The 27,913-nt window shown below is 48.2% G+C and overlaps 1 protein-coding gene across 4 annotated transcripts in view; it reads right to left on the reverse strand.

Moving 5' to 3' along the window:
* agap1 (ArfGAP with GTPase domain, ankyrin repeat and PH domain 1) overlaps nucleotides 1–27,913 on the reverse strand; it is a 683,413-nt gene that overhangs the window by 324,681 nt on the left and 330,819 nt on the right. For all 4 annotated transcript variants that reach the window (XM_063051721.1, XM_063051720.1, XM_063051719.1 and 1 more), the window contains exons 5-6: nucleotides 25,400–25,541; nucleotides 23,619–23,753 (exon numbers count right to left, since the gene is read on the reverse strand). In XM_063051721.1, the coding sequence (XP_062907791.1) occupies nucleotides 23,619–23,753; nucleotides 25,400–25,541 (277 nt within the window). The remainder of the gene's footprint in view (nucleotides 1–23,618; nucleotides 23,754–25,399; nucleotides 25,542–27,913) is intronic.

Consider the following 27,913-nt stretch of genomic DNA (forward strand, 5'->3'; position numbering starts at 1 on the left):
ACTCTTAAGTTGTTTCACAATGCTCCTTGGCATTCAGGGCTAAGCAGACAAAATGTCCCAGCCCTCTGTCAGTGCTATATGTCATTTACTAAATAGGGATTCTAATATAAGAACATGAGATTATGGAGCACAGTTATTTAAAAATCTAATATGTATACAACTTTGTTTCTTTAAATAAAATGCCCACAGGGCTTTTATGTAATTATCCACAAGACTGAGTGATCTAAACAAGCCACAAATTTGGAATTTTATTTTTCTCGTTGTTCAATTTTTAAAATCACAACTATCACTGATAAGTTTATGCTAATTTAAACATTGGTCTTTTTAGTTCATTATAGTAAGCTGATGTTTGCAAGCTATGCAGAGATTGTAAACACTTCCCAGTAAAATATCTTCAGGAAAATCCCGAGAAACGTACACTGCTCTAAGTGAATTTTAAATAAAACTGAAACACAGATAATATCAAGTTGTGAAGTCAAGTGGCTGAGATTGGAGAGACTGCGCATACAACAACTGTTGCCTGGTTGCTTCACCAGTCGCAGCTTTATTGGAGAGTGGCAAAGAGAGAGCCACAGTTGAAAAAAAACTCACACAAAATCATGGCTAGAGTTTGCTAGAAGGCATGTGGGAGACTCTGAAGTCAGCTGGAAGAAGGTTTATGGTCTGATAAAACCCAAATTGAGCTTTTTGGCCATCAGACTAAACACTATAAATGGTGTAAGCCAAACACCACACATCAACAAAATTACTTCATCCCTACCATGAAACAAGATGTGGCTGCATCATGCCATGGGGATGTTTCACTGCAGCAGGTCCTGGAAGGCTTGTGGAGGTACAGGGTAAAATGAATACAGCAAAATATAGGGAAATCCTGGAGGAAAATCTGATATAGTCTGCAAGAGAACTGTGTCTTGGAAAAAGATTTATTTTCCAGCAAGACAATGACCCCAAGCATAAAGCCAAAGCTACACAGAAAAGGCTAAAAAACAATGTTAATGTCCTGGAGTGGCCAAGTCAGAATCCAGAACGCAATCCAATTGAGGATTTGTGGCTGACCTGAGAAGGGCTGTTCACTCACAACCCCCATGCAATCTGACAGAACTTGAGCAGTCTTGTAAAGAAGAACGGGGAAAAATTGCAGTGTTAAGATGTGCAAAGCTGATAGAGACCTATCCACACAGACCCAAGGCTGTAATTGCTGTCAAAGGTGCATCTACTAAATACTGACTTGAAGGGGGTGAATACTTAATGCAATCAATGATTTTGTGTTTTATATTTGTAATTAATTTAGATCACTTTGTAGAGATCTATTTTCACTGACACAAAAAAGTCTTTTTCCATTGTGGTAAAACAATAAAACATGCAGACTTGCAAGGGTGGTGAATATTTTACATAGGCACTGTAGTTGGAAGGCTCCTGTTAAGAGTTAAGAGTACACCTGATAAAGGGGAAGTACTGTCACTGGGCTTTGTTAAAGGGAAAGGATATTTGGAAAAAGCCCTCAAAATGGGTAATAAAATTCTTGAGACAATCACTGTTATATGAAGTCTTTCTATTGGAATCCTTTCTTGCTTTGGTTTTACACAATAGCTATGAAGAAATTCTAATAAACAAATGCTTTGGTTCTTGATGTTCACCTTGTTCAAACAATATTTATGACTCTGTTTAATCCATATTCTCTCAAACAGACTTTGGTAAATAGATCTCCAAATGCAGGTTGAAAACGCATGCTCTGCATACTGCAGCTCCATGGACGAGATAAAGTGACCACAGTTCCAAAGAGGTCAACCAATTCTATATATGTCCCGAAGATGACCTTCAGACCAGAGGACAGCTTGCTGGAATATGAGCACGATGAAGAAGCCTTGTTTAGCCAGTCTATGGCTAAATTTACTATTACCTACATAACACACGATGTACATTGTCAGATGCATTTCAAAGATCGAGTCTTCAAAAGGAGGTGCTTCAAAAAAATCCTGCCACCCAGGTCATGCTCCCTTCTTGCTGCTGTGATCAAGAAGAAGGTACAAGAGCCCGAGGACTCACACCACCAGGTTCAGGAACAGTTATTAGCCCTCGACCATCAGGCTCTTGAACTAAAAGGGCCTTCATTCGCCCCATCGTTAAAATGTTCCCACAACCAATGGACTCACTTTCAAGGACAATTCATCTCATGTTCTCGATATTTACTGCTTATTTATTACTTTTTCCTTTTTTTTTGTATTTGCACAGTTTGTTGTCTTTAACACACTGCTTGAATACCCAAGGGTGCAGTCTTTTATTGATTTTATTATGGTTATTTTCTCATTACTACTGTCAGGAGCCTGAGGGGACACACTCAACTTCTCATTACTACTGTCAGGAGCCTGAGGGGACACACTCAACTTCTCATTACTACTGTCAGGAGCCTGAGGGGACACACTCAACTTCTCATTACTACTGTCAGGAGCCTGAGGGGACACACTCAACTTCTCATTACTACTGTCAGGAGCCTGAGGGGACACACTCAACTTCTCATTACCACCGTCAGGAGCCTGAGGGGACACACTCAACTTCTCATTACTACCGTCAGGAGCCTGAGGGGACACACTCAACTTCTCATTACTACCGTCAGGAGCCTGAGGGGACACACTCAACTTCTCATTACTACTGTCAGGAGCCTGAGGGGACACACTCAACTTCTCATTACTACCGTCAGGAGCCTGAGGGAACACACTCAACTTCTCATTACTACTGTCAGGAGCCTGAGGCACACTCAACTTCTCATTACTACTGTCAGGAGCCTGAGGGGACACACTCAACTTCTCATTACTACCGTCAGGAGCCTGAGGGGACACACTCAACTTCTCATTACTACTGTCAGGAGCCTGAGGGGACACACTCAACTTCTCACTACTACCGTCAGGAGCCTGAGGGGACACACTCAACTTCTCATTACTACTGTCAGGAGCCTGAGGCACACTCAACTTCTCATTACTACTGTCAGGAGCCTGAGGGGACACACTCAACTTCTCATTACTACCGTCAGGAGCCTGAGGGAACACACTCAACTTCTCATTACTACCGTCAGGGGCCTGAGGCACACTCAACTTCTCATTACTACTGTCAGGAGCCTGAGGGGACACACTCAACTTCTCATTACTACTGACAGGAGCCTGAGGGGACACACTCAACTTCTCATTACTACTGACAGGAGCCTGAGGGGACACACTCAACTTCTCATTACTACCGTCAGGAGCCTGAGGGAACACACTCAACTTCTCATTACTACCGTCAGGAGCCTGAGGCACACTCAACTTCTCATTACTACTGTCAGGAGCCTGAGGGGACACACTCAACTTCTCATTACTACTGACAGGAGCCTGAGGCACACTCAACTTCTCATTACTACTGTCAGGAGCCTGAGGGGACACACTCAACTTCTCACTACTACTGACAGGAGCCTGAGGGGACACACTCAACTTCTCATTACTACCGTCAGGAGCCTGAGGGGACACACTCAACTTCTCATTACTACCGTCAGGAGCCTGAGGGGACACACTCAACTTCTCATTACTACCGTCAGGAGCCCGAGGGGACACACTCAACCTCTCATTACTACTGTCAGGAGCCTGAGGGGACACACTCAACTTCTCATTACTACTGTCAGGAGCCTGAGGGGACACACTCAACTTCTCATTACTACAGTCAGTAGCCTGAGGGGACACACTCAACTTCTCATTACTACCGTCAGGAGCCTGAGGGGACACACTCAACTTCTCATTACTACTGTCAGGAGCCTGAGGGGACACACTCAACTTCTCACTACTACCGTCAGGAGCCTGAGGGGACACACTCAACTTCTCATTACTACTGTCAGGAGCCTGAGGCACACTCAACTTCTCATTACTACTGTCAGGAGCCTGAGGGGACACACTCAACTTCTCATTACTACCGTCAGGAGCCTGAGGGAACACACTCAACTTCTCATTACCACCGTCAGGAGCCTGAGGGGACACACTCAACTTCTCATTACTACTGTCAGGAGCCTGAGGGGACACACTCAACTTCTCATTACTACTGTCAGGAGCCTGAGGGGACACACTCAACTTCTCATTACTACTGTCAGGAGCCTGAGGGGACACACTCAACTTCTCATTACCACCGTCAGGAGCCTGAGGGGACACACTCAACTTCTCATTACTACCGTCAGGAGCCTGAGGGGACACACTCAACTTCTCATTACTACTGTCAGGAGCCTGAGGGGACACACTCAACTTCTCATTACTACTGTCAGGAGCCTGAGGGGACACACTCAACTTCTCATTACTACTGTCAGGAGCCTGAGGGGACACACTCAACTTCTCATTACTACCGTCAGGAGCCTGAGGGAACACACTCAACTTCTCATTACTACTGTCAGGAGCCTGAGGCACACTCAACTTCTCATTACTACTGTCAGGAGCCTGAGGGGACACACTCAACTTCTCATTACTACCGTCAGGAGCCTGAGGGGACACACTCAACTTCTCATTACTACTGTCAGGAGCCTGAGGGGACACACTCAACTTCTCACTACTACCGTCAGGAGCCTGAGGGGACACACTCAACTTCTCATTACTACTGTCAGGAGCCTGAGGCACACTCAACTTCTCATTACTACTGTCAGGAGCCTGAGGGGACACACTCAACTTCTCATTACTACTGTCAGGAGCCTGAGGGAACACACTCAATTTCTCATTACTACTGTCAGGAGCCTGAGGGACACACTCAACTTCTCATTACTACTGTCAGGAGCCTGATGGGACACACTCAACTTCTCATTACTACTGTCAGGAGCCTGAGGGGACACACTCAACTTCTCATTACTACTGTCAGGAGCCTGAGGGGACACACTCAACTTCTCACTACTACCGTCAGGAGCCTGAGGGGACACACTCAACTTCTCATTACTACTGTCAGGAGCCTGAGGCACACTCAACTTCTCATTACTACTGTCAGGAGCCTGAGGGGACACACTCAACTTCTCATTACTACTGTCAGGAGCCTGAGGGAACACACTCAATTTCTCATTACTACTGTCAGGAGCCTGAGGGGACACACTCAACTTCTCATTACTACTGTCAGGAGCCTGATGGGACACACTCAACTCAGGAGCCTGAGGGACAAACTTCTCACATATAGGGGACACACTAACTTCTCATTACTACTGTCAGGAGCCTGAGGCACCCAACTTCTCATTACACTGTCAGGACTGAGACACACTCAACTTCTCATTACTACTGTCAGGAGCCTGAGGGACACACTCAACTTCTCATTACTACTGTCAGGAGCCTGATGGGACACACTCAACTTCTCATTACTACTGTCAGGAGCCTGAGGGGACACACTCAACTTCTCATTACTACTGTCAGGAGCCTGAGGGGACACACTCAACTTCTCATTACTACTGTCAGGAGCCTGAGGTGACACACTCAACTTCTCATTACTACTGTCAGGAGCCTGAGGGGACACACTCAACTTCTCATTACTACTGTCAGGAGCCTGAGGGGACACACTCAACTTCTCATTACTACTGTCAGGAGCCTGACGGGAGACACTCAACTTCTCATTACTACTGTCAGGAGCCTGAGGGGACACACTCAACTTCTCATTACTACTGTCAGGAGCCTGAGGGGACACACTCAACTTCTCATTACTACTGTCAGGAGCCTGACGGGAGACACTCAACTTCTCATTACTACTGTCAGGAGCCTGACGGGAGACACTCAACTTCTCATTACTACTGTCAGGAGCCTGAGGCACACTCAACTTCTCATTACTACCGTCAGGAGCCTGAGGGGACACACTCAACTTCTCATTACTACTGTCAGGAGCCTGAGGGGACACACTCAACTTCTCATTACTACTGTCAGGAGCCTGAGGGGACACACTCAACTTCTCATTACTACTGTCAGGAGCCTGAGGGGACACACTCAACTTCTCATTACTACTGTCAGGAGCCTGAGGGGACACACTCAACTTCTCATTACTACTGTCAGGAGCCTGAGGGGACACACTCAACTTCTCATTACTACTGTCAGGAGCCTGACGGGAGACACTCAACTTCTCATTACTACTGTCAGGAGCCTGAGGGGACACACTCAACTTCTCATTACTACTGTCAGGAGCCTGAGGGGACACACTCAACTTCTCATTACTACTGTCAGGAGCCTGACGGGAGACACTCAACTTCTCATTACTACTGTCAGGAGCCTGAGGGGACACACTCAACTTCTCATTACTACTGTCAGGAGCCTGAGGGGACACACTCAACTTCTCATTACTACTGTCAGGAACCTGACGGGAGACACTCAACTTCTCATTACTACTGACAGGAGCCTGAGGGGACACACTCAACTTCTCATTACTACTGACAGGAGCCTGAGGGGACACACTCAACTTCTCATTACTACCGTCAGGAGCCTGAGGGAACACACTCAACTTCTCATTACTACCGTCAGGAGCCTGAGGCACACTCAACTTCTCATTACTACTGTCAGGAGCCTGAGGGGACACACTCAACTTCTCATTACTACTGACAGGAGCCTGAGGCACACTCAACTTCTCATTACTACTGTCAGGAGCCTGAGGGGACACACTCAACTTCTCATTAGTACTGTCAGGAGCCTGAGGTGACACACTCAACTTCTCATTACTACTGTCAGGAGCCTGAGGGGACACACTCAACTTCTCATTACTACTGTCAGGAGCCTGAGGGGACACACTCAACTTCTCATTACTACTGTCAGGAGCCTGACGGGAGACACTCAACTTCTCATTACTACTGTCAGGAGCCTGAGGGGACACACTCAACTTCTCATTACTACTGTCAGGAGCCTGAGGGGACACACTCAACTTCTCATTACTACTGTCAGGAGCCTGACGGGAGACACTCAACTTCTCATTACTACTGTCAGGAGCCTGACGGGAGACACTCAACTTCTCATTACTACTGTCAGGAGCCTGAGGCACACTCAACTTCTCATTACTACCGTCAGGAGCCTGAGGGGACACACTCAACTTCTCATTACTACTGTCAGGAGCCTGAGGGGACACACTCAACTTCTCATTACTACTGTCAGGAGCCTGAGGGGACACACTCAACTTCTCATTACTACTGTCAGGAGCCTGAGGGGACACACTCAACTTCTCATTACTACTGTCAGGAGCCTGACGGGAGACACTCAACTTCTCATTACTACTGTCAGGAGCCTGACGGGAGACACTCAACTTCTCATTACTACTGTCAGGAGCCTGAGGCACACTCAACTTCTCATTACTACCGTCAGGAGCCTGAGGGGACACACTCAACTTCTCATTACTACTGTCAGGAGCCTGAGGGGACACACTCAACTTCTCATTACTACTGTCAGGAGCCTGAGGGGACACACTCAACTTCTCATTACTACTGTCAGGAGCCTGAGGGGACACACTCAACTTCTCATTACTACTGTCAGGAGCCTGAGGGGACACACTCAACTTCTCATTACTACTGTCAGGAGCCTGAGGGGACACACTCAACTTCTCATTACTACTGACAGGAGCCTGAGGCACACTCAACTTCTCATTACTACTGTCAGGAGCCTGAGGGGACACACTCAACTTCTCATTAGTACTGTCAGGAGCCTGAGGTGACACACTCAACTTCTCATTACTACTGTCAGGAGCCTGAGGGGACACACTCAACTTCTCATTACTACTGTCAGGAGCCTGAGGGGACACACTCAACTTCTCATTACTACTGTCAGGAGCCTGACGGGAGACACTCAACTTCTCATTACTACTGTCAGGAGCCTGAGGGGACACACTCAACTTCTCATTACTACTGTCAGGAGCCTGAGGGGACACACTCAACTTCTCATTACTACTGTCAGGAGCCTGACGGGAGACACTCAACTTCTCATTACTACTGTCAGGAGCCTGACGGGAGACACTCAACTTCTCATTACTACTGTCAGGAGCCTGAGGCACACTCAACTTCTCATTACTACCGTCAGGAGCCTGAGGGGACACACTCAACTTCTCATTACTACTGTCAGGAGCCTGAGGGGACACACTCAACTTCTCATTACTACTGTCAGGAGCCTGAGGGGACACACTCAACTTCTCATTACTACTGTCAGGAGCCTGAGGGGACACACTCAACTTCTCATTACTACTGTCAGGAGCCTGAGGGGACACACTCAACTTCTCATTACTACTGTCAGGAGCCTGAGGGGACACACTCAACTTCTCATTACTACTGTCAGGAGCCTGACGGGAGACACTCAACTTCTCATTACTACTGTCAGGAGCCTGAGGGGACACACTCAACTTCTCATTACTACTGTCAGGAGCCTGAGGGGACACACTCAACTTCTCATTACTACTGTCAGGAACCTGACGGGAGACACTCAACTTCTCATTACTACTGTCAGGAGCCTGAGGGAACACACTCAACTTCTCATTACTACTGTCAGGAGCCTGAGGGGACACACTCAACTTCTCATTACTACTGTCAGGAGCCTGAGGGGACACACTCAACTTCTCATTACTACTGTCAGGAGCCTGAGGGAACACACTCAACTTTTAGGAACAGCTTCTGCCCCTTCACCATCAGATTTCTGAATGGACCGTGAACACGATATCACTTCCGGTTTATTTTTGCACTGCTTACTTTTTAAAAGTTTCTCATTATATCTCATAGCAACTTCTATCCACTGCTGCCGCAAAACAACAACTGTCAGTGATAACAAACTTCTTTCAGATTCTGACTAAATCTGCCTTGTGCAGCTAGCTAGATTTACTCATTTTGGATGCCATATGCCCTCTGGTGTTCAATTGAAGTAATTACAGTTGCATAAGCCGCACAAACAACTTGTCCCTCTGCATCACCTGCAACCTTTATATAAAGTTCTACCAAGTAATGACTGTTATTTCCTTATGCCTAATCTTCTCTTAACTACCACATCAGCAATTAACATTTTGTTGCATTATATACGATCCAAGATGGTCTGTCACTCTGATTGCTTTTTTCAATACACCTCATTAATTTATCCTCCCCACTATTACTTCGAATGTGGTTTGCCCTGCCTTCATTCAGAATGAAACCCCTGCCTGTGACTGCTGTGTTCATGCACACTGGCTTTTCTGATTTAACCCTGCCCTGCATTACCTCCTCTGTTTGGGGGCAGATATTCAACATCCACTGATGGCTTCTGCCCTCCTGCTACTTATTTAGAGATACAGTGTGGATTCGGCTCTACTAACTGCGATGCCTGGAAATCCCCATTTAACCTGAGCCAAATCACAGGACAATTTACAATGACCAATTAACCTCCTAACCTGACTGTGGGAGGAAACCGGATCAGCCAGAGAAAAGCCAGGCATTCCACGGGGAGGACGTACAAACTCCTGGCAGAGAACGCTGGGATTAAACTCTGATACCCCGAGCTGTAAAGCAATGGGCTAACTACTAGCCTAGGGTGGTGCCTGAATTACTACCCTAGTGTGGCCCCCCCCAATCACTACCCTAGTGTGGCCCCCCCCCAATCACTACCCTAGTGTGGCCCCCCAATCACTACCCTAGTGTGGCCCCCCAATCACTACCCTAGTGTGGCCCCCCCCAATCACTACCCTAGTGTGGCCCCCCCCAATCACTACCCTAGTGTGGCCCCCCCAATCACTACCCTAGTATGGCCCCCCCCAAATCACTACCCTAGTGTGGCCCCCCCCATCACTACCCTAGTGTGGCCCCCCCCAATCACTACCCTAGTGTGGCCCCCCAATCACTACCCTAGTGTGGCGCCCCCCCCAATCACTACCCTAGTGTGGCCCCCCAGTCACTACCCTAGTGTGGTGCCCCTAATCACTATCGCGGTGTGGTATCCCTAATCACTACCCTTGCTTGGTCAATTCAAGTTGATTTTCTGAATTTCAAGAAGCTTTCCCTCCTACTGAGGAGATTCACTGGGATTGGAGGGCTTCAGTTATTGAATAGCCACATTGGACTGATTTGTCTATCTGTTGATTTAGAGATAGGGTGGAACCGGCCTTTCTGCCCTAATGACCCCCGCTGCCCTCCAATCCACCCATTTAACACGAGTGCAATTACAGGACAATTTACAATGACTAATTAACCTACTAATGGGTACGTTCTTGGATTGTGGGAGGAATCATGGGCAGAACGTATAAACTCCTTTGAGGCGGCGCCCAGTATGGACGCCGAGCTGGAGTCCCAAGCATTAATAGCATCACGCTGACCGCTACACTACCATGGCACCTGAGCAAAAGAAGCTGAGTGACCTGAAACGAGTGTACAGGTGGCCCCCGCTTTTCGAATGTTCGCTTTACAAAACCTCACTGCTATGAAAGACATACATTAGTTCCCTGTTTTCGCTAACAGAAGGTGTTTTCACTGTTACGAAGAAAGGCAGCGCGCACCCCGAGCAGCCGCTTTGCCCCGGATTTGGAACGGCATTGCTTAACCACGAGCCTGTGAGCAGCCATTAGCAAGATGAGTTCTAAGGTGTCGGAAAAGCATAAAAGAGCTCGTAAGGCTGTTACACTTAGCGTAAAACTAGACATAATTAAGCGTTTCGATCGTGGTGAACGAAGTAAGGACAAAGTGAGTTTGGCTTGTGGAAGATGAGGAAGATGATATTGAAGAGGTTTTGGCATCCCATGACCAAGAACTGATAGATGAAGAGCTGATGCAATTGGAAGAGGAAAGGATAACAATCGAAACCGAATTCAGTAACGAAAGTAAAGTCATCCAGGAACTGAACGAGAAGCAACTGTGTGAGATTTTCGCTGCAATGATAAAGTACGACTTTAATTTTGAAAGGGTACGTCGGTTTAGGGCACACAGTATTTGCAAGATGGTTCGAGTGCTTACAAAGAACTGTATGACAGAAAAATGCGCGAGGCTCAGCAGTCAAGCAAGCCTTCCACATCAGCCACAGCAGACGATGAACCTCAACCTTTGACATCGAGGCAGGCAGTCATAGAAGAAGATGACCTGCCTGTCCTAATGGAAACAGACAATGATGAGATGACACCTCAGTGTCCCACCACCCCAACCCCCAAGCCACGGCCAGATACCGATTTGCGGAGAATGCAGCGGTAGCTGGGAGGCACACAGCACATCTTTAAGAAAAAAGCCAAAATAAACAAGCTAATTAATTAGGTGCCGCCCGGCACGTAATTGTTGGCCCAGATCAGAGGCGATTGCCGATTGCATCGGATCGGTGGGGCCATTGCACCACCCCAACCTGCGACGACTCAGTCTAACACACCATCATCAGTGTGTTCGGCAAGCTGTCTTCCCGATTCCAGTAAGCGATACTACACTGTACATACATTATTTCTACTTTATACAGGCTGTGTATTTTTACGTATTATTTGGTATGATTTGGCAGCTTCATAGCTTAAAGGTTACTGGAGAGAGTGTTTTTGCCAACAGCGCTTGCGCGAGATTTTCTGCCGAGAGCACTTGCGTGAGATTTTCACTACAGAGAACAGTGCCGGCAACAATTGTGGAAAAGTATTTCTACTTTAAATAGGCTGTGTATTTATCATATCATTCCTGTTTTTACTATATGTTACAGTTATTTTAGGTTTTATGTGTTATTTGGCATGATTTGGTAGGTTATTTTTAGGTCCATGAACGCTCACAAAATTTTCCCATATAAATAAATGGTAATTGCTTCTTCACTTTACGACATTCCGGCTTACGAACCGTTTCATAGGAATGCTCTACCTTCGGATGGTGGGGGAAACCTGTACAAGATTATGACAGGCTTAAGTAGGACAGTTAGTCAGAAACTTCTTGCCATAGCAGGGCTGTCAAACACAAGAGGGCACAGGTTTAAGGAAAGATTTTTAAAGGATGTGAATAGCAATTTTTTTTGTTTACAAAGAGAATTTGCTGCCTGTGAAGATGACAGAATCAGATACAGTTACATTTACGAGGCATCGAGACAGCACCTGAATAGATAAGGCACAGCATATGGATATAGATCAAATGCAAATAGCAGTCCCGCAGGAAGGCAAGACAGTCACAATCAATGTGGTGAGCACAACAGAGCACATGTTTCTGAGCACTATAACTCTTGACTGCCTTTATCCCAATTGTTAACAAGACTGGCACACCTTTCCTTTCACCTTGTCTTTCTCACTAAAAAGATCCTGAAAAAAATAAGTTTGCATGTGCACATTGTCTGTTAGAGTGCACCCATATCCATAATTTATTTACTTAGAACACAGAACAGCTCAGGAACGGACCACGGTATCCGTGCTGAACAGAGAACAGCTCAGGAACGGACCACGGTGTCTGTGATGAACACAGAACAGCTCAGGAACGGACCACGGTGTCTGTGCTGAGCACAGAACAGCTCAGGAACGGACCACGGTGTCTGTGCTGAACACAGAACAGCTCAGGAACAGACCACGGTGTCTGTGATGAACAGAGAACAGCTCAGGAACAGACCACGGTGTCTGTGCTGTACAGAAAACAGCTCAGGAACAGACCACGGAATCCGTGCTGAACATAGAACAGCTCAGGAACAGACCACGGTGTCTGTGATGAACACAGAACAGCTCAGGAACGGACCACGGTGTCTGTGATGAACACAGAACAGCTCAGGAACGGACCACGGTGTCTGTGATGAACACAGAACAGCTCAGGAACGGACCACGGTGTCTGTGATGAACACAGAACAGCTCAGGAACGGACCACGGTGTCTGTGATGAAGACAGAACAGCTCAGGAACGGACCACGGTGTCTGTGATGAACAGAGAACAGCTCAGGAACGGACCACGATGTCTGTGCTGAACACAGAACAGCTCAGGAACGGACCACGGTATCCGTGTTGAACACAGAAGAGCTCAGGAACAGACCACGGTGTCTGTGCTGAACACAGAACAGCTCAGGAACAGACCACGGTGTCTGTGATGAACAGAGGACAGCTCAGGAACAGACCACGGTGTCTGTGCTGAACAGAGAACAGCTCAGGAACAGACCACAGTGTCTGTGCTGAACAGAGAACAGCTCAGGAACGGACCACGGTGTCTGTGATGAACATAGAACAGCTCAGGAACGGACCACGGTGTCTGTGATGAACACAGAACAGCTCAGGAACAGACCACGGTGTCTGTGATGAACAGAGAACAGCTCAGGAACAGACCACGGTGTCTGTGATGAACAGAGAACAGCTCAGGAACAGACCACGGTGTCTGTGATGAACAGAGAACAGCTCAGGAACGGACCACGGTATCCGTGTTGAACACAGAACAGCTCAGGAACGGACCACGGTTTCTATGATGAACACAGAACAGCTCAGGAACAGACCACGGTGTCTGTGATGAACAGAGATCAGCTCAGGAACGGACCACGGTGTCTGTGATGAACACAGAACAGCTCAGGAACGGACCACGGTGTCTGTGATGAACAGAGAACAGCTCAGGAACAGACCACGGTGTCTGTGATGAACAGAGAACAGCTCAGGAACAGACCACGGTGTCTGTGATGAACAGAGAACAGCTCAGGAACGGACCACGGTATCCGTGTTGAACACAGAACAGCTCAGGAACGGACCACGGTTTCTATGATGAACACAGAACAGCTCAGGAACAGACCACGGTGTCTGTGATGAACAGAGATCAGCTCAGGAACGGACCACGGTGTCTGTGATGAACACAGAACAGCTCAGGAACGGACCACGGTGTCTGTGATGAACAGAGATCAGCTCAGGAACGGACCACGGTGTCTGTGATGAACAGAGAACGGCTCAGGAACGGACCACGGTGTCTGTGATGAACACAGAACAGCTCAGGAACGGACCACGGTGTCTGTGATGAACAGAGAACAGCTCAGGAACGGACCACGGTGTCTGTGATGAGCACAGAACAGCTCAGGAACAGATCACGGTGTCTGTGATGAACACAGAACAGCTCAGGAACGGACCACGGTGTCTGTGATGAAGACAGAACAGCTCAGGAACGGACCGCGGTGTCTGTGATGAACACAGAACAGCTCAGGAACGGACCACGGTGTCTGTGATGAACAGAGAACAGCTCAGGAACAGACCACGGTGTCTGTGCTGTACAGAGAACAGCTCAGGAACAGACCACGGAATCCGTGCTGAACATAGAACAGCTCAGGAACAGACCACGGTGTCTGTGATGAACAGAGAACAGCTCAGGAACAGACCACGGTGTCTGTGCTGAACACAGAACAGCTCAGGAACGGACCACGGTGTCTGTGATGAACAGAGAACAGCTCAGGAACAGACCACGGTGTCTGTGCTGAACACAGAACAGCTCAGGAACGGACCACGGTGTCTGTGATGAACACAGAACAGCTCAGGAACGGACCACGGTGTCTGTGATGAACACAGAACAGCTCAGGAACGGACCACGGTGTCTGTGATGAAGACAGAACAGCTCAGGAACGGACCACGGTGTCTGTGATGAACAGAGAACAGCTCAGGAACGGACCACGATGTCTGTGCTGAACACAGAACAGCTCAGGAACGGACCACGGTATCCGTGTTGAACACAGAAGAGCTCAGGAACGGACCACGGTATCCGTGCTGTACAGAGAACAGCTCAGGAACGGACCACGGTGTCTGTGATGAACAGAGAACAGCTCAGGAACGGACCACGGTGTCTGTGATGAACAAAGATCAGCTCAGGAACGGACCACGGTGTCTGTGATGAACACAGAACAGCTCAGGAACAGATCACGGTGTCTGTGATGAACACAGAACAGCTCAGGAACGGACCACGGTGTCTGTGCTGAACAGAGAACAGCTCAGGAACAGACCACGGTGTCTGTGATGAACACAGAACAGCTCAGGAACGGACCACGGTATCCGTGCTGAACACAGAACAGCTCAGGAACAGACCACGGTATCTGTGATGAACACAGAACAGCTCAGGAACGGACCACGGTTTCTATGATGAACACAGAACAGCTCAGGAACAGACCACGGTGTCTGTGATGAACAGAGATCAGCTCAGGAACGGACCACGGTGCCTGTGATGAACACAGAACAGCTCAGGAACGGACCACGGTGTCTGTGATGAACAGAGATCAGCTCAGGAACGGACCACGGTGTCTGTGATGAACAGAGAACGGCTCAGGAACGGACCACGGTGTCTGTGATGAACACAGAACAGCTCAGGAACGGACCACGGTGTCTGTGATGAACAGAGAACAGCTCAGGAACGGACCACGGTGTCTGTGATGAGCACAGAACAGCTCAGGAACAGATCACGGTGTCTGTGATGAACACAGAACAGCTCAGGAACGGACCACGGTGTCTGTGATGAAGACAGAACAGCTCAGGAACGGACCGCGGTGTCTGTGATGAACACAGAACAGCTCAGGAACGGACCACGGTGTCTGTGATGAACAGAGAACAGCTCAGGAACGGACCACGGTGTCTGTGATGAACAGAGATCAGCTCAGGAACGGACCACGGTGTCTGTGATGAACACAGAACAGCTCAGGAACGGAGCACGGTGTCTGTGATGAACAGAGAACAGTTCAGGAACGGACCACGGTGTCTGTGATGAACACAGAACAGCTCAGGAACGGACCACGGTGTCTGTGATGAACAGAGAACAGCTCAGGAACGGACCACGGTGTCTGTGATGAACAGAGAACAGCTCAGGAACAGATCACGGTGTCTGTGATGAACAGAGAACAGCTCAGGAACGGACCACGGTGTCTGTGATGAACACAGACAAGCTCAGGAACGGACCACGGTGTCTGTGATGAACACAGAACAGCTCAGGAACGGACCACGGTGTCTGTGCTGAACAGAGAACAGCTCAGGGACGTACCACGGTGTCTGTGATGAACAGAGAACAGCTCAGGAACGGACCACGGTGTCTGTGCTGAACAGAGGACAGCTCAGGAACAGACCACGGTGTCTGTGCTGAACACAGAACAGCTCAGGAACAGACCACGGTGTCTGTGCTGAACAGAGAACAGCTCAGGAACGGACCACGGTGTCTGTGATGAAGACAGAACAGCTCAGGAACGGACCACGGTGTCTGTGATGAACAGAGAACAGCTCAGGAACGGACCACGATGTCTGTGCTGAACACAGAACAGCTCAGGAACGGACCACGGTATCCGTGTTGAACACAGAAGAGCTCAGGAACAGACCACGGTGTCTGTGCTGAACACAGAACAGCTCAGGAACAGACCACGGTGTCTGTGATGAACAGAGGACAGCTCAGGAACAGACCACGGTGTCTGTGCTGAACAGAGAACAGCTCAGGAACAGACCACAGTGTCTGTGCTGAACAGAGAACAGCTCAGGAACAGACCACAGTGTCTGTGCTGAACAGAGAACAGCTCAGGAACGGACCACGGTGTCTGTGATGAACATAGAACAGCTCAGGAACGGACCACGGTGTCTGTGATGAACACAGAACAGCTCAGGAACAGACCACGGTGTCTGTGATGAACAGAGAACAGCTCAGGAACAGACCACGGTGTCTGTGATGAACAGAGAACAGCTCAGGAACAGACCACGGTGTCTGTGATGAACAGAGAACAGCTCAGGAACGGACCACGGTATCCGTGTTGAACACAGAACAGCTCAGGAACGGACCACGGTTTCTATGATGAACACAGAACAGCTCAGGAACAGACCACGGTGTCTGTGATGAACAGAGATCAGCTCAGGAACGGACCACGGTGTCTGTGATGAACACAGAACAGCTCAGGAACGGACCACGGTGTCTGTGATGAACAGAGATCAGCTCAGGAACGGACCACGGTGTCTGTGATGAACAGAGAACGGCTCAGGAACGGACCACGGTGTCTGTGATGAACACAGAACAGCTCAGGAACGGACCACGGTGTCTGTGATGAACAGAGAACAGCTCAGGAACGGACCACGGTGTCTGTGATGAGCACAGAACAGCTCAGGAACAGATCACGGTGTCTGTGATGAACACAGAACAGCTCAGGAACGGACCACGGTGTCTGTGATGAAGACAGAACAGCTCAGGAACGGACCGCGGTGTCTGTGATGAACACAGAACAGCTCAGGAACGGACCACGGTGTCTGTGATGAACAGAGAACAGCTCAGGAACAGACCACGGTGTCTGTGCTGTACAGAGAACAGCTCAGGAACAGACCACGGAATCCGTGCTGAACATAGAACAGCTCAGGAACAGACCACGGTGTCTGTGCTGAACACAGAACAGCTCAGGAACGGACCACGGTGTCTGTGATGAACACAGAACAGCTCAGGAACGGACCACGGTGTCTGTGATGAAGACAGAACAGCTCAGGAACGGACCACGGTGTCTGTGATGAAGACAGAACAGCTCAGGAACGGACCACGGTGTCTGTGATGAACAGAGAACAGCTCAGGAACGGACCACGATGTCTGTGCTGAACACAGAACAGCTCAGGAACGGACCACGGTATCCGTGTTGAACACAGAAGAGCTCAGGAACGGACCACGGTATCCGTGCTGTACAGAGAACAGCTCAGGAACGGACCACGGTGTCTGTGATGAACAGAGAACAGCTCAGGAACGGACCACGGTGTCTGTGATGAACAGAGATCAGCTCAGGAACGGACCACGGTGTCTGTGATGAACACAGAACAGCTCAGGAACAGATCACGGTGTCTGTGATGAACACAGAACAGCTCAGGAACGGACCACGGTGTCTGTGCTGAACAGAGAACAGCTCAGGAACAGACCACGGTGTCTGTGATGAACACAGAACAGCTCAGGAACAGACCACGGTATCTGTGATGAACACAGAACAGCTCAGGAACGGACCACGGTTTCTATGATGAACACAGAACAGCTCAGGAACAGACCACGGTGTCTGTGATGAACAGAGATCAGCTCAGGAACGGACCACGGTGCCTGTGATGAACACAGAACAGCTCAGGAACGGACCACGGTGTCTGTGATGAACAGAGATCAGCTCAGGAACGGACCACGGTGTCTGTGATGAACAGAGAACGGCTCAGGAACGGACCACGGTGTCTGTGATGAACAGAGAACAGCTCAGGAACGGACCACGGTGTCTGTGATGAACAGAGAACAGCTCAGGAACGGACCACGGTGTCTGTGATGAGCACAGAACAGCTCAGGAACAGATCACGGTGTCTGTGATGAACACAGAACAGCTCAGGAACGGACCACGGTGTCTGTGATGAAGACAGAACAGCTCAGGAACGGACCGCGGTGTCTGTGATGAACACAGAACAGCTCAGGAACGGACCACGGTGTCTGTGATGAACAGAGAACAGCTCAGGAACGGACCACGGTGTCTGTGATGAACACAGACAAGCTCAGGGACGTACCACGGTGTCTGTGCTGAACAGAGAACAGCTCAGGAACGGACCACGGTGTCTGTGCTGAACAGAGGACAGCTCAGGAACAGACCACGGTGTCTGTGCTGAACAGAGAACAGCTCAGGAACGGACCACGGTGTCTGTGATGAACAGAGAACAGCTCAGGAACGGACCACGGTGTCTGTGATGAACACAGAACAGCTCAGGAACGGACCACGGTGTCTGTGATGAACAGAGAACAGCTCAGGAACAGACCACGGTGTCTGTGATGAACAGAGAACAGCTCAAGAACGGACCACGGTGTCTGTGATGAACACAGAACAGCTCAGGAACGGACCACGGTGTCTGTGATGAACAGAGAACAGCTCAGGAACGGACCACGGTGTCTGTGATGAACAGAGAACAGCTCAGGAACGGACCACGGTGTCTGGGATGAACAGAGATCAGCTCAGGAACGGACCACGGTGTCTGTGATGAACACAGAACAGCTCAGGAACAGATCACGGTGTCTGTGATGAACACAGAACAGCTCAGGAACGGACCACGGTGTCTGTGCTGAACACAGAACAGCTCAGGAACAGACCACGGTGTCTGTGATGAACAGAGAACAGCTCAGGAACAGACCACAGTGTCTGTCCTGAACACAGAACAGCTCAGGAACAGACCACTGTGTCTGTGATGAACAGAGAACAGCTCAGGAACGGACCACGGTGTCTGTGATGAACAGAGAACAGCTCAGGAACGGACCACGGTGTCTGTGATGAACAGAGAACGGCTCAGGAACAGACCACAGTGTCTGTGATGAACACAGAACAGCTCAGGAACGGACCACGGTGTCTGTGATGAACACAGAACAGCTCAGGAACGGACCACGGTGTCTGTGATGAGCACAGAACAGCTCAGGAATGGACCACGGTGTCTGTGCTGAACAAAGAACAGCTCAGGGACGGACCACGGTGTCTGTGCTGAACAGAGAACAGCTCAGGAACGGACCACGGTGTCTGTGCTGAACAGAGAACAGCTCAGGAACAGACCACGGTGTCTGTGCTGAACAGAGAACAGCTCAGGAACGGACCACGGTGTCTGTGATGAACAGAGAACAGCTCAGGAACGGACCACGGTGTCTGTGATGAACACAGAACAGCTCAGGAACGGACCACGGTGTCTGTGATGAACAGAGAACAGCTCAGGAACAGACCACGGTGTCTGTGATGAACAGAGAACAGCTCAAGAACGGACCACGGTGTCTGTGATGAACAGAGAACAGCTCAGGAACGGACCACGGTGTCTGTGATGAACAGAGAACAGCTCAGGAACGGACCACGGTATCCGTGCTGTACAGAGAACAGCTCAGGAACGGACCACGGTGTCTGTGATGAACAGAGAACAGCTCAGGAACGGACCACGGTGTCTGTGATGAACAGAGATCAGCTCAGGAACGGACCACGGTGTCTGTGCTGAACACAGAACAGCTCAGGAACAGACCACGGTGTCTGTGATGAACAGAGAACAGCTCACGAACAGACCACAGTGTCTGTCCTGAACACAGAACAGCTCAGGAACAGACCACTGTGTCTGTGATGAACAGAGAACAGCTCAGGAACGGACCACGGTGTCTGTGATGAACAGAGAACAGCTCAAGAACGGACCACGGTGTCTGTGATGAACAGAGAACGGCTCAGGAACAGACCACAGTGTCTGTGATGAACACAGAACAGCTCAGGAACGGACCACGGTGTCTGTGATGAACAGAGAACAGCTCAGGAACGGACCACGGTGTCTGTGATGAACACAGACAAGCTCAGGAACGGACCACGGTGTCTGTGATGAACACAGAACAGCTCAGGAACGGACCACGGTGTCTGTGCTGAACAGAGAACAGCTCAGGGACGGACCACGGTGTCTGTGCTGAACACAGAACAGCTCAGGAACGGACCACGGTGTCTGTGCTGAACAGAGAACAGCTCAGGAACAGACCACGGTGTCTGTGCTGAACAGAGAACAGCTCAGGAACGGACCACGGTGTCTGTGATGAACAGAGAACAGCTCAGGAACGGACCACGGTGTCTGTGATGAACACAGAACAGCTCAGGAACGGACCACGGTGTCTGTGATGAACAGAGAACAGCTCAGGAACAGACCACGGTGTCTGTGATGAACAGAGAACAGCTCAAGAACGGACCACGGTGTCTGTGATGAACACAGAACAGCTCAGGAACGGACCACGGTGTCTGTGATGAACAGAGAACAGCTCAGGAACGGACCACGGTATCCGTGCTGTACAGAGAACAGCTCAGGAACGGACCACGGTGTCTGTGATGAACAGAGAACAGCTCAGGAACGGACCACGGTGTCTGTGATGAACAGAGATCAGCTCAGGAACGGACCACGGTGTCTGTGATGAACACAGAACAGCTCAGGAACAGATCACGGTGTCTGTGATGAACACAGAACAGCTCAGGAACGGACCACGGTGTCTGTGCTGAACACAGAACAGCTCAGGAACAGACCACGGTGTCTGTGCTGAACAGAGAACAGCTCAGGAACGGACCACGGTGTTTGTGATGAACATAGAACAGCTCAGGAACGGACCACGGTGTCTGTGATGAACACAGAACAGCTCAGGAACAGACCACGGTGTCTGTGATGAACACAGAACAGCTCAGGAACGGACCACGGTGTCTGTGATGAACACAGAACAGCTCAGGAACGGACCACGGTGTCTGTGCTGAACAGAGAACAGCTCAGGGACGGACCACGGTATCCGTGCTGTACAGAGAACAGCTCAGGAACGGACCACGGTGTCTGTGATGAACAGAGAACAGCTCAGGAACGGACCACGGTGTCTGTGATGAACAGAGATCAGCTCAGGAACGGACCACGGTGTCTGTGATGAACACAGAACAGCTCAGGAACAGATCACGGTGTCTGTGATGAACACAGAACAGCTCAGGAACGGACCACGGTGTCTGTGCTGAACACAGAACAGCTCAGGAACAGACCACGGTGTCTGTGATGAACAGAGAACAGCTCAGGAACGGACCACGGTGTCTGTGCTGAACAGAGAACAGCTCAGGAACAGGTCACGGTGTCTGTGATGAACAGAGAACAGCTCAGGAACGGACCACGGTGTCTGTGCTGAACACAGAACAGCTCAGGAACGGACCACGGTGTCTGTGCTGAACAGAGAACAGCTCAGGAACAGGTCACGGTGTCTGTGATGAACAGAGAACAGCTCAGGAACAGACCACGGTGTCTGTGATGAACAGAGAACAGCTCAGGAACGGACCACGGTGTCTGTGATGAACACAGAACAGCTCAGGAACGGACCACGGTGTCTGTGATGAACAGAGATCAGCTCAGGAACGGACCACGGTGTCTGTGATGAACACAGAACAGCTCAGGAACAGATCACGGTGTCTGTGATGAACACAGAACAGCTCAGGAACGGACCACGGTGTCTGTGCTGAACACAGAACAGCTCAGGAACAGACCACGGTGTCTGTGCTGAACAGAGAACAGCTCAGGGACAGGCCACGACGTCTGTGCTGACCACAATGCCAATTTAAACTGTCTGTATCTCTCAGGCACGTGAACAAGTTGACTGGGATCTCTCTCACTGCCCCTTAAACAATGCTATCATGTCTGCTGTCAGCACATCCCCAGGCAGCACAGTCCAGAAACCTATCACTCTCTGTAAAAAAAATAAATTGTCTTGTAAATCTTCTTTAAACTTTCTCCTTTCACTTCAAAGCTTTGCTTTGTAGTGTTTGATATATCCACCCTGGGAAAAAGACCATCTTCCCTATTTATCCCTCTCAAAATCTTATACATTTCTATCAGGTCTCCCCTCAATCTCTGACACTCTTGAGAAAGGAATCTAAATTTGTCTAATCTATCCCTGTAGATCATAGCATGCAATGCAGACAGCATGCTGGTGAACCTCTGCTGCAGCTTCACCCCAGCTCCAGTTAACGCAGCAACCACAACCGCACGATACTCCACATCTTGCTGAACCAAAGTGTTGTACATTTGCTACATGACTTCCAACTTTTATACTCAGTGCCCTGAAGGCAAACATACCTTAAGCATTCATTACTATCCTGTCAGCTTGTGCTGTCAGTTTCAGGGAGAAACGTACTTGCAACTCAAGACCCCCTTGCCAATGGAACATGTGCAACATTCTGTTTCTGTGCTTTTTGCTCTACCCGGACTCTGAACGGAGACTTATTTAGCAGGCACGGTTCCTTCCTGACAGAGTCTATATGTTTGGCTACACTACATTACTGCCTTGAACTTTCTCTTCAGCTCAAAAGGTAACAGGTTCAAGCCCCACCTCTGAGAGGTGAGAACATCACCTCAAGTGCTGCACTGTCAGGTGTGTTGACTTTGGAATACAATGATATCCATAATGCTAAAAATCCCATGCATTCCCATGAGCTAGTTTTCCTCAATGTCCTCTGGCACAACATCACTATATCTAAGAGTCTGACTTACTAATATCCCATAGTGAAGGAAATCTCTGCTGAGCCTTCAAGTGAGTCCAGCCTCACCACAGTGAGGCACTGTTAACGACTTGGTTGTGTGAATAAATGGCTGATGACATGTCAGTGGGTCCCTAGATCCTGGAATATTCCAGCAGTGTTTTGAGGCCTCTGTCCCTGGACAGAAGGCAAAAATCTGAGAGCCATGCTTAGTCTTGATAGGAAAGCTGCAATGTTAAAACACATATTTACCTGTTAAATTACAGGGTGAGTGTGAGGGGGAGGAGGAGGAGGGTGGGGGTGATGAAGGGGTGGAAGGATTCGGGGTGTGGGAAAGTGTGGGAAGAGGAGAGGGAGTAGGGGAGAAGGGGCTGAGGGCTTGGAAATATAGAAGGACTTTGAAGAGTACACAGAGAACGAGGTTCAGAAAAGGAAGCAAGGGAGGCGAGTAGTAAGTACAATTCTGCTTGTTTCTCTCCCCAGCCTAACTACAGGGGACAGAAATAAAAATAGAGATGACACAAGGCATCTGTCCACAATATAAGGAATAGTGATTTTAAAAAATGTATTTCACCTCCACAGCATGGAGGTGAAGTCTCAGCCCTGTTGGAATTAAAGGTGCTGAGTTAGGGACACAACGAGTGCACCATTGACTGCCAGCTGCCCTCCACGGCCCAACGCACCAGTCGCAAGGTGTCAAGCCTGCCTCGTGACCGAAAGGACACTTCCTGCTGACCCAGCAACTTGGTGTGAAGCCTGTCAGGATTCAGCAAGAAAACAAATGCCTCACCGTCCTGAAAGACGCGCTCCACATTCAGGCCATAGGTGGCACACGTCTCGTAGTATGTACATCGTTTCAGGTCGTTGGAGAGTTTACGAGCTCTGGAATCATCAATCACCCGTGGATTGGCTGTACTGATGGCATCTGCAGAGGGACAAAACGTTGACAGAATATTAACATATACTGCACTTTGTGATTGAAATCCCAATCAAATCACAGGGACCTTGATCAAATAGAACAGACACTTGGACCTTAATCCCTACAAATGCATGAAGACGGATTTTGGCACGTCAGCGAAGGGCAGGACATATGCAGTCAATAATGGTGGACTGTCGACAAGGACTCTATCAGAAACGACTGCCTGTCTTTCTTCTGGGGTAACACCTATGTCCAGGTGCCTTTGGAGAAGGAGGAGCACATAGTCTCATTGGGCAGAGTGAAGGAGTTCAGGGAACAGTGGGCCCTGCAGGGGCTTGAGTGTTTTGTGGATAATAGCAAGCATATACTAACTTGAAATAATAAATAGCTTTGTGATCCCCTGATTATTCTATGTGAATAAACTTTTGTTTTCAAAAATTATTATGCTGATAAACACAGAAGTTTTGGGGTTCAAGCCCATGCTTCCTTTAAAGAGGCAACACGGATAGATGGGGCGAAGAAAGCACACAACACAGCATTCAAAGGCCAGAGAATTGACTATAAAAGATGGGACACCCTTTTACAGCTCCACAAAATACTGTCAAGTGAACACTGCATTGTGTGCAGTTGTGGCCACCACCCTATTTGAAAGGTATTGCTGCCCAAGACGGAATGCAGAGGAGATTCAGTTGGATTGCAGAATTTTAATTATCAGAAAAGATCAGATAGGCTGGGCTTGTTTTCCCTGGAGAGGAGGAGGCTGTGAAGTGATCTGATATAAATCTACAAAGGAGCACTGCTAGGCTTGATAGTCAGGAACTTTTCCTGTTTGTAGAGGAACTACTTAAACTAATACCATCTGCCTGTACACGCTCTATATCCTTCCATCCCGAGTGCTCATCAGCGCCTCTTAAATATTGCTTAAATGTTAAATTTTGACAGCTCTTCCAAAAGAGGCAGCACACCATCAAAAGGTCTGACAGCCCCCTGTGCTGAGATTCCGTAACTTGATGAATTCCAGTCCTTAAGTAGCAAAACCAGAGGTTCGTCTTCATGTTCATGAGCAATATTAGCCAGCAGAGGGCAGTGCTGTCCATAAAACTACAAGTACACAGACTCATGCAACTCTAGCTATGAAGTTTAACTTAACAAAACAGAAAGAGGGAACATGTCCACAGATAGTCAAGTTCAAGGTACAAATTTTCCTTTGTCAGAGCATTCAAAAGACCGCTGCAAACAAGGTAAAAGTAAATTGTCTTGACACCTTGGGACATGGAGTAAAGACAACAAATCTCTTTCAATGTCAGCAGAATAAGGAAACTGGTCGCTGACTTCAGGAATTGGGGTGCAGCTGAGATGGAGATAGCCAAGAATGTCAATTTTGAACTGCTTTGTCCATGTTGACCTACAGCTAAGAAATGCCTCTGCTTCCTCAGAATGCAACATATTCCTTGTGATTCTTACCAATTTTTTACAGATGCACCACAGAATGAATCCTATCTGGATCTGAACTTACTTTTGCACGTGGCGCTAACAAACATCTTTATTGGATCCTTAGGCTGGCCATTCAAGTCAAGCAACATAAACAATATTTCAGCTCCTGTCTGTGCAACTTTGCTCGATGTTCCAGAACTCCAGCAATGTCCTCTCACCTTGCGTTCCAACCAGAACCATGGGGATCTCTGTGGTGCTCCGATAATTAGCCATCCTGCTGTAGTAGTAGTAGACTGCGTTGAAGCTGTTCTCGTCCTCCAGGCTGAAGACAAATATAACAGCATCCACCCACATTGCGAACTACAAAAAAATCAAATCAATCAGTAAGAAATTGACTGAAACATACCCAGCTATCAATGGTTCCCTTTCTAATCGTCTCACCATTTATCTGCTAATGACCCTGAAGAAACTGTTTGAAATTAACCCAACTTCATGGTTGTATCATTCAAAGATGACCATGATTGAAAATGGCAAAGTTTTCCTCATGAGGCAAACACTAATTGGTTATGGATGTGCTTTCCTATTCTTGCTCTCTGCAGGAATGGCTTTTAACCCATTAATGTCCATCTGACATCTGCAAACAGGCAATGACGTGAACGCAGAATAAATCTCAGGTTTCCTCAGGCACTCTCACTCTTATAGACTTTCTTTTAGATTGCGAGTAAGCCATTGTAGATAGCCAACAATGCAGATTAAAAAATTGAGTTCAGTTTATTTCTCACTACTTGACCTCAATTTCACCACAAGCTATCAACTTCAAGATGCATTTGTAAATTTGTCATTTAGTTTCAAAGTTCCGTGTTATGTCCTGGTTGAGAACATGTTTTATTGTACTATGCGGTTAGGTATTTTATTTTAGCAGCTTTTCTGCAAAACACAGTGTGCTTCTGTTAGTTAAGCTTCACAGACTGGTGTTTTGCCTTCAGCTACAATAAGGAGCCATTTGCTCAGCTGAGGAATGTCGTGTCAGTCAATCGGGTTTGTCTTGGTGACATTCTGTACAGTGGAACACTTGAGAGAGCTGGGTGGGATCAGATTTCTGTCGGACAGTGGTCTGGGTTTGGGTCTTTTGTTGGGAAATTAGAAGAGGCGGAGGTGTGTCGAAGAGCACAAGGGAAGACGTTTGGAGAATCCTGCCCAAAGGGGAAACCTTATTGCTTTGTGCAGACGAATGGTTCCAAGGAGGAAGTACCAATACTTCAGAGTTAGACAGTTTGTTCTTAACGTTCTTCAAGGGAAGTTCAACTTATAGCCGGCGATGTGGGTTCAGTACCGTGAGTAAAATGGTATGCCCAACTAGTTGAGACAAGCTCTAACATTTATGTGCATATTTAGACTGGTTTAACTGCAATGGACCCTTTTCTTTTTCTATTAACTGTTTGTTAAAGTTGAAATATTGGTAAATACACTTCCACTTTTAATTTTATGCTCTGGTCTGTTATTTCCTAGTGCAGAACAATAACTTTTCATGTGGCAGCATTCTCCCCAAATTTCATTCCCTCATCTGAACATTCCAACTTTCCTGTTGGGTTGAACCCAAATCATACTGACCCTAGACAAGTGTTGCTTGTTGAAAGTGACCTTCTCACCATTACCCATGCGATACTGAGTCACATGGCTGTCAGCCAGGGTTAGCTAATGAGCCTGGCTTATCAGGAGCCGCGGTGAGAGGGTTACACCTACACTTAAAGAAATGCCAGAAGTGAAATTTCCAAAAGTAATGGGCACTTCTAACTATGACAAAAAGCAAGCAACTAGAGGAATTCCGAAGGGCAAGCAAGTGGTGGGAGGGGGAAAGTACAAGGAATTGCCGAAGTTTTGGATGGAGACCCTGCATCAAGACTGAGAGTGAAGAGGAAGATAGCCAGAATGAAGAGGTAGTGGTGGTGGGGAGGGTGGGGGCGTGGGGAGCTGACAGACTGTTTTGACTATGAAGAACTTACTGGAGTATTAGTCTTCAAGGATCATCTAACCTTTCATTTAATTCACTCGTTTACTGCAAAACAATTGCTTTAATTAACGTCAGGCAGCTTCCTTTGAATCTGGGTCAGCAGCTTTGGTACTCAGCAGGGGATCCACTGAGATTTTGGTAACCCCAGAATCAGGTTTAATATCACTGGCACATGTCACGAAACTTGTTGCTTTGCGGCACAAAACCCCCCATTCACAACCAGCCTTTTCCCACGGATTTGCTCATTCACTCAGCAAGATGGTGGCCCAACAGGAACCGAACTGACACTCGCTTATCTTGAGTGGCTACCAGAGACAATGAGCAGTTCCACTTGAACTTCCAAAGTAATTCATAAACAAGTTTACCAACTCAGTATTAAGATTCGAGCATTTTAATGAAGGCCTCTTTACTGACTTCAATGGAAATCCCGCAACAATGGTTCATTAAAAGAAGTCTTCATATTTCTCCATTTTGATGCATTTTAAAGCTATTCAAACCTGCTCAATAAGCCAATAATACATTAAGTGAAGCCAATGGGCTCTAAAGGTAATGGAAATGTGGGGAAAATATAACAAACAGGATCATTGCAAGTGGGTGCATGGAGTGACTGTTTCTATGCTGTTTGACTCTTTGAGATTCCTGTTCTGTGTTGCCCACACTGTCTCCAAGAAGTTAGTAAATATGCATTTGGATAACCAGTCTATGATTCAGACTAGCTACC

Source organism: Mobula hypostoma, chromosome 6, assembly GCF_963921235.1.
Source record: "Mobula hypostoma chromosome 6, sMobHyp1.1, whole genome shotgun sequence".
Lineage (NCBI taxonomy): Eukaryota > Metazoa > Chordata > Chondrichthyes > Myliobatiformes > Myliobatidae > Mobula > Mobula hypostoma.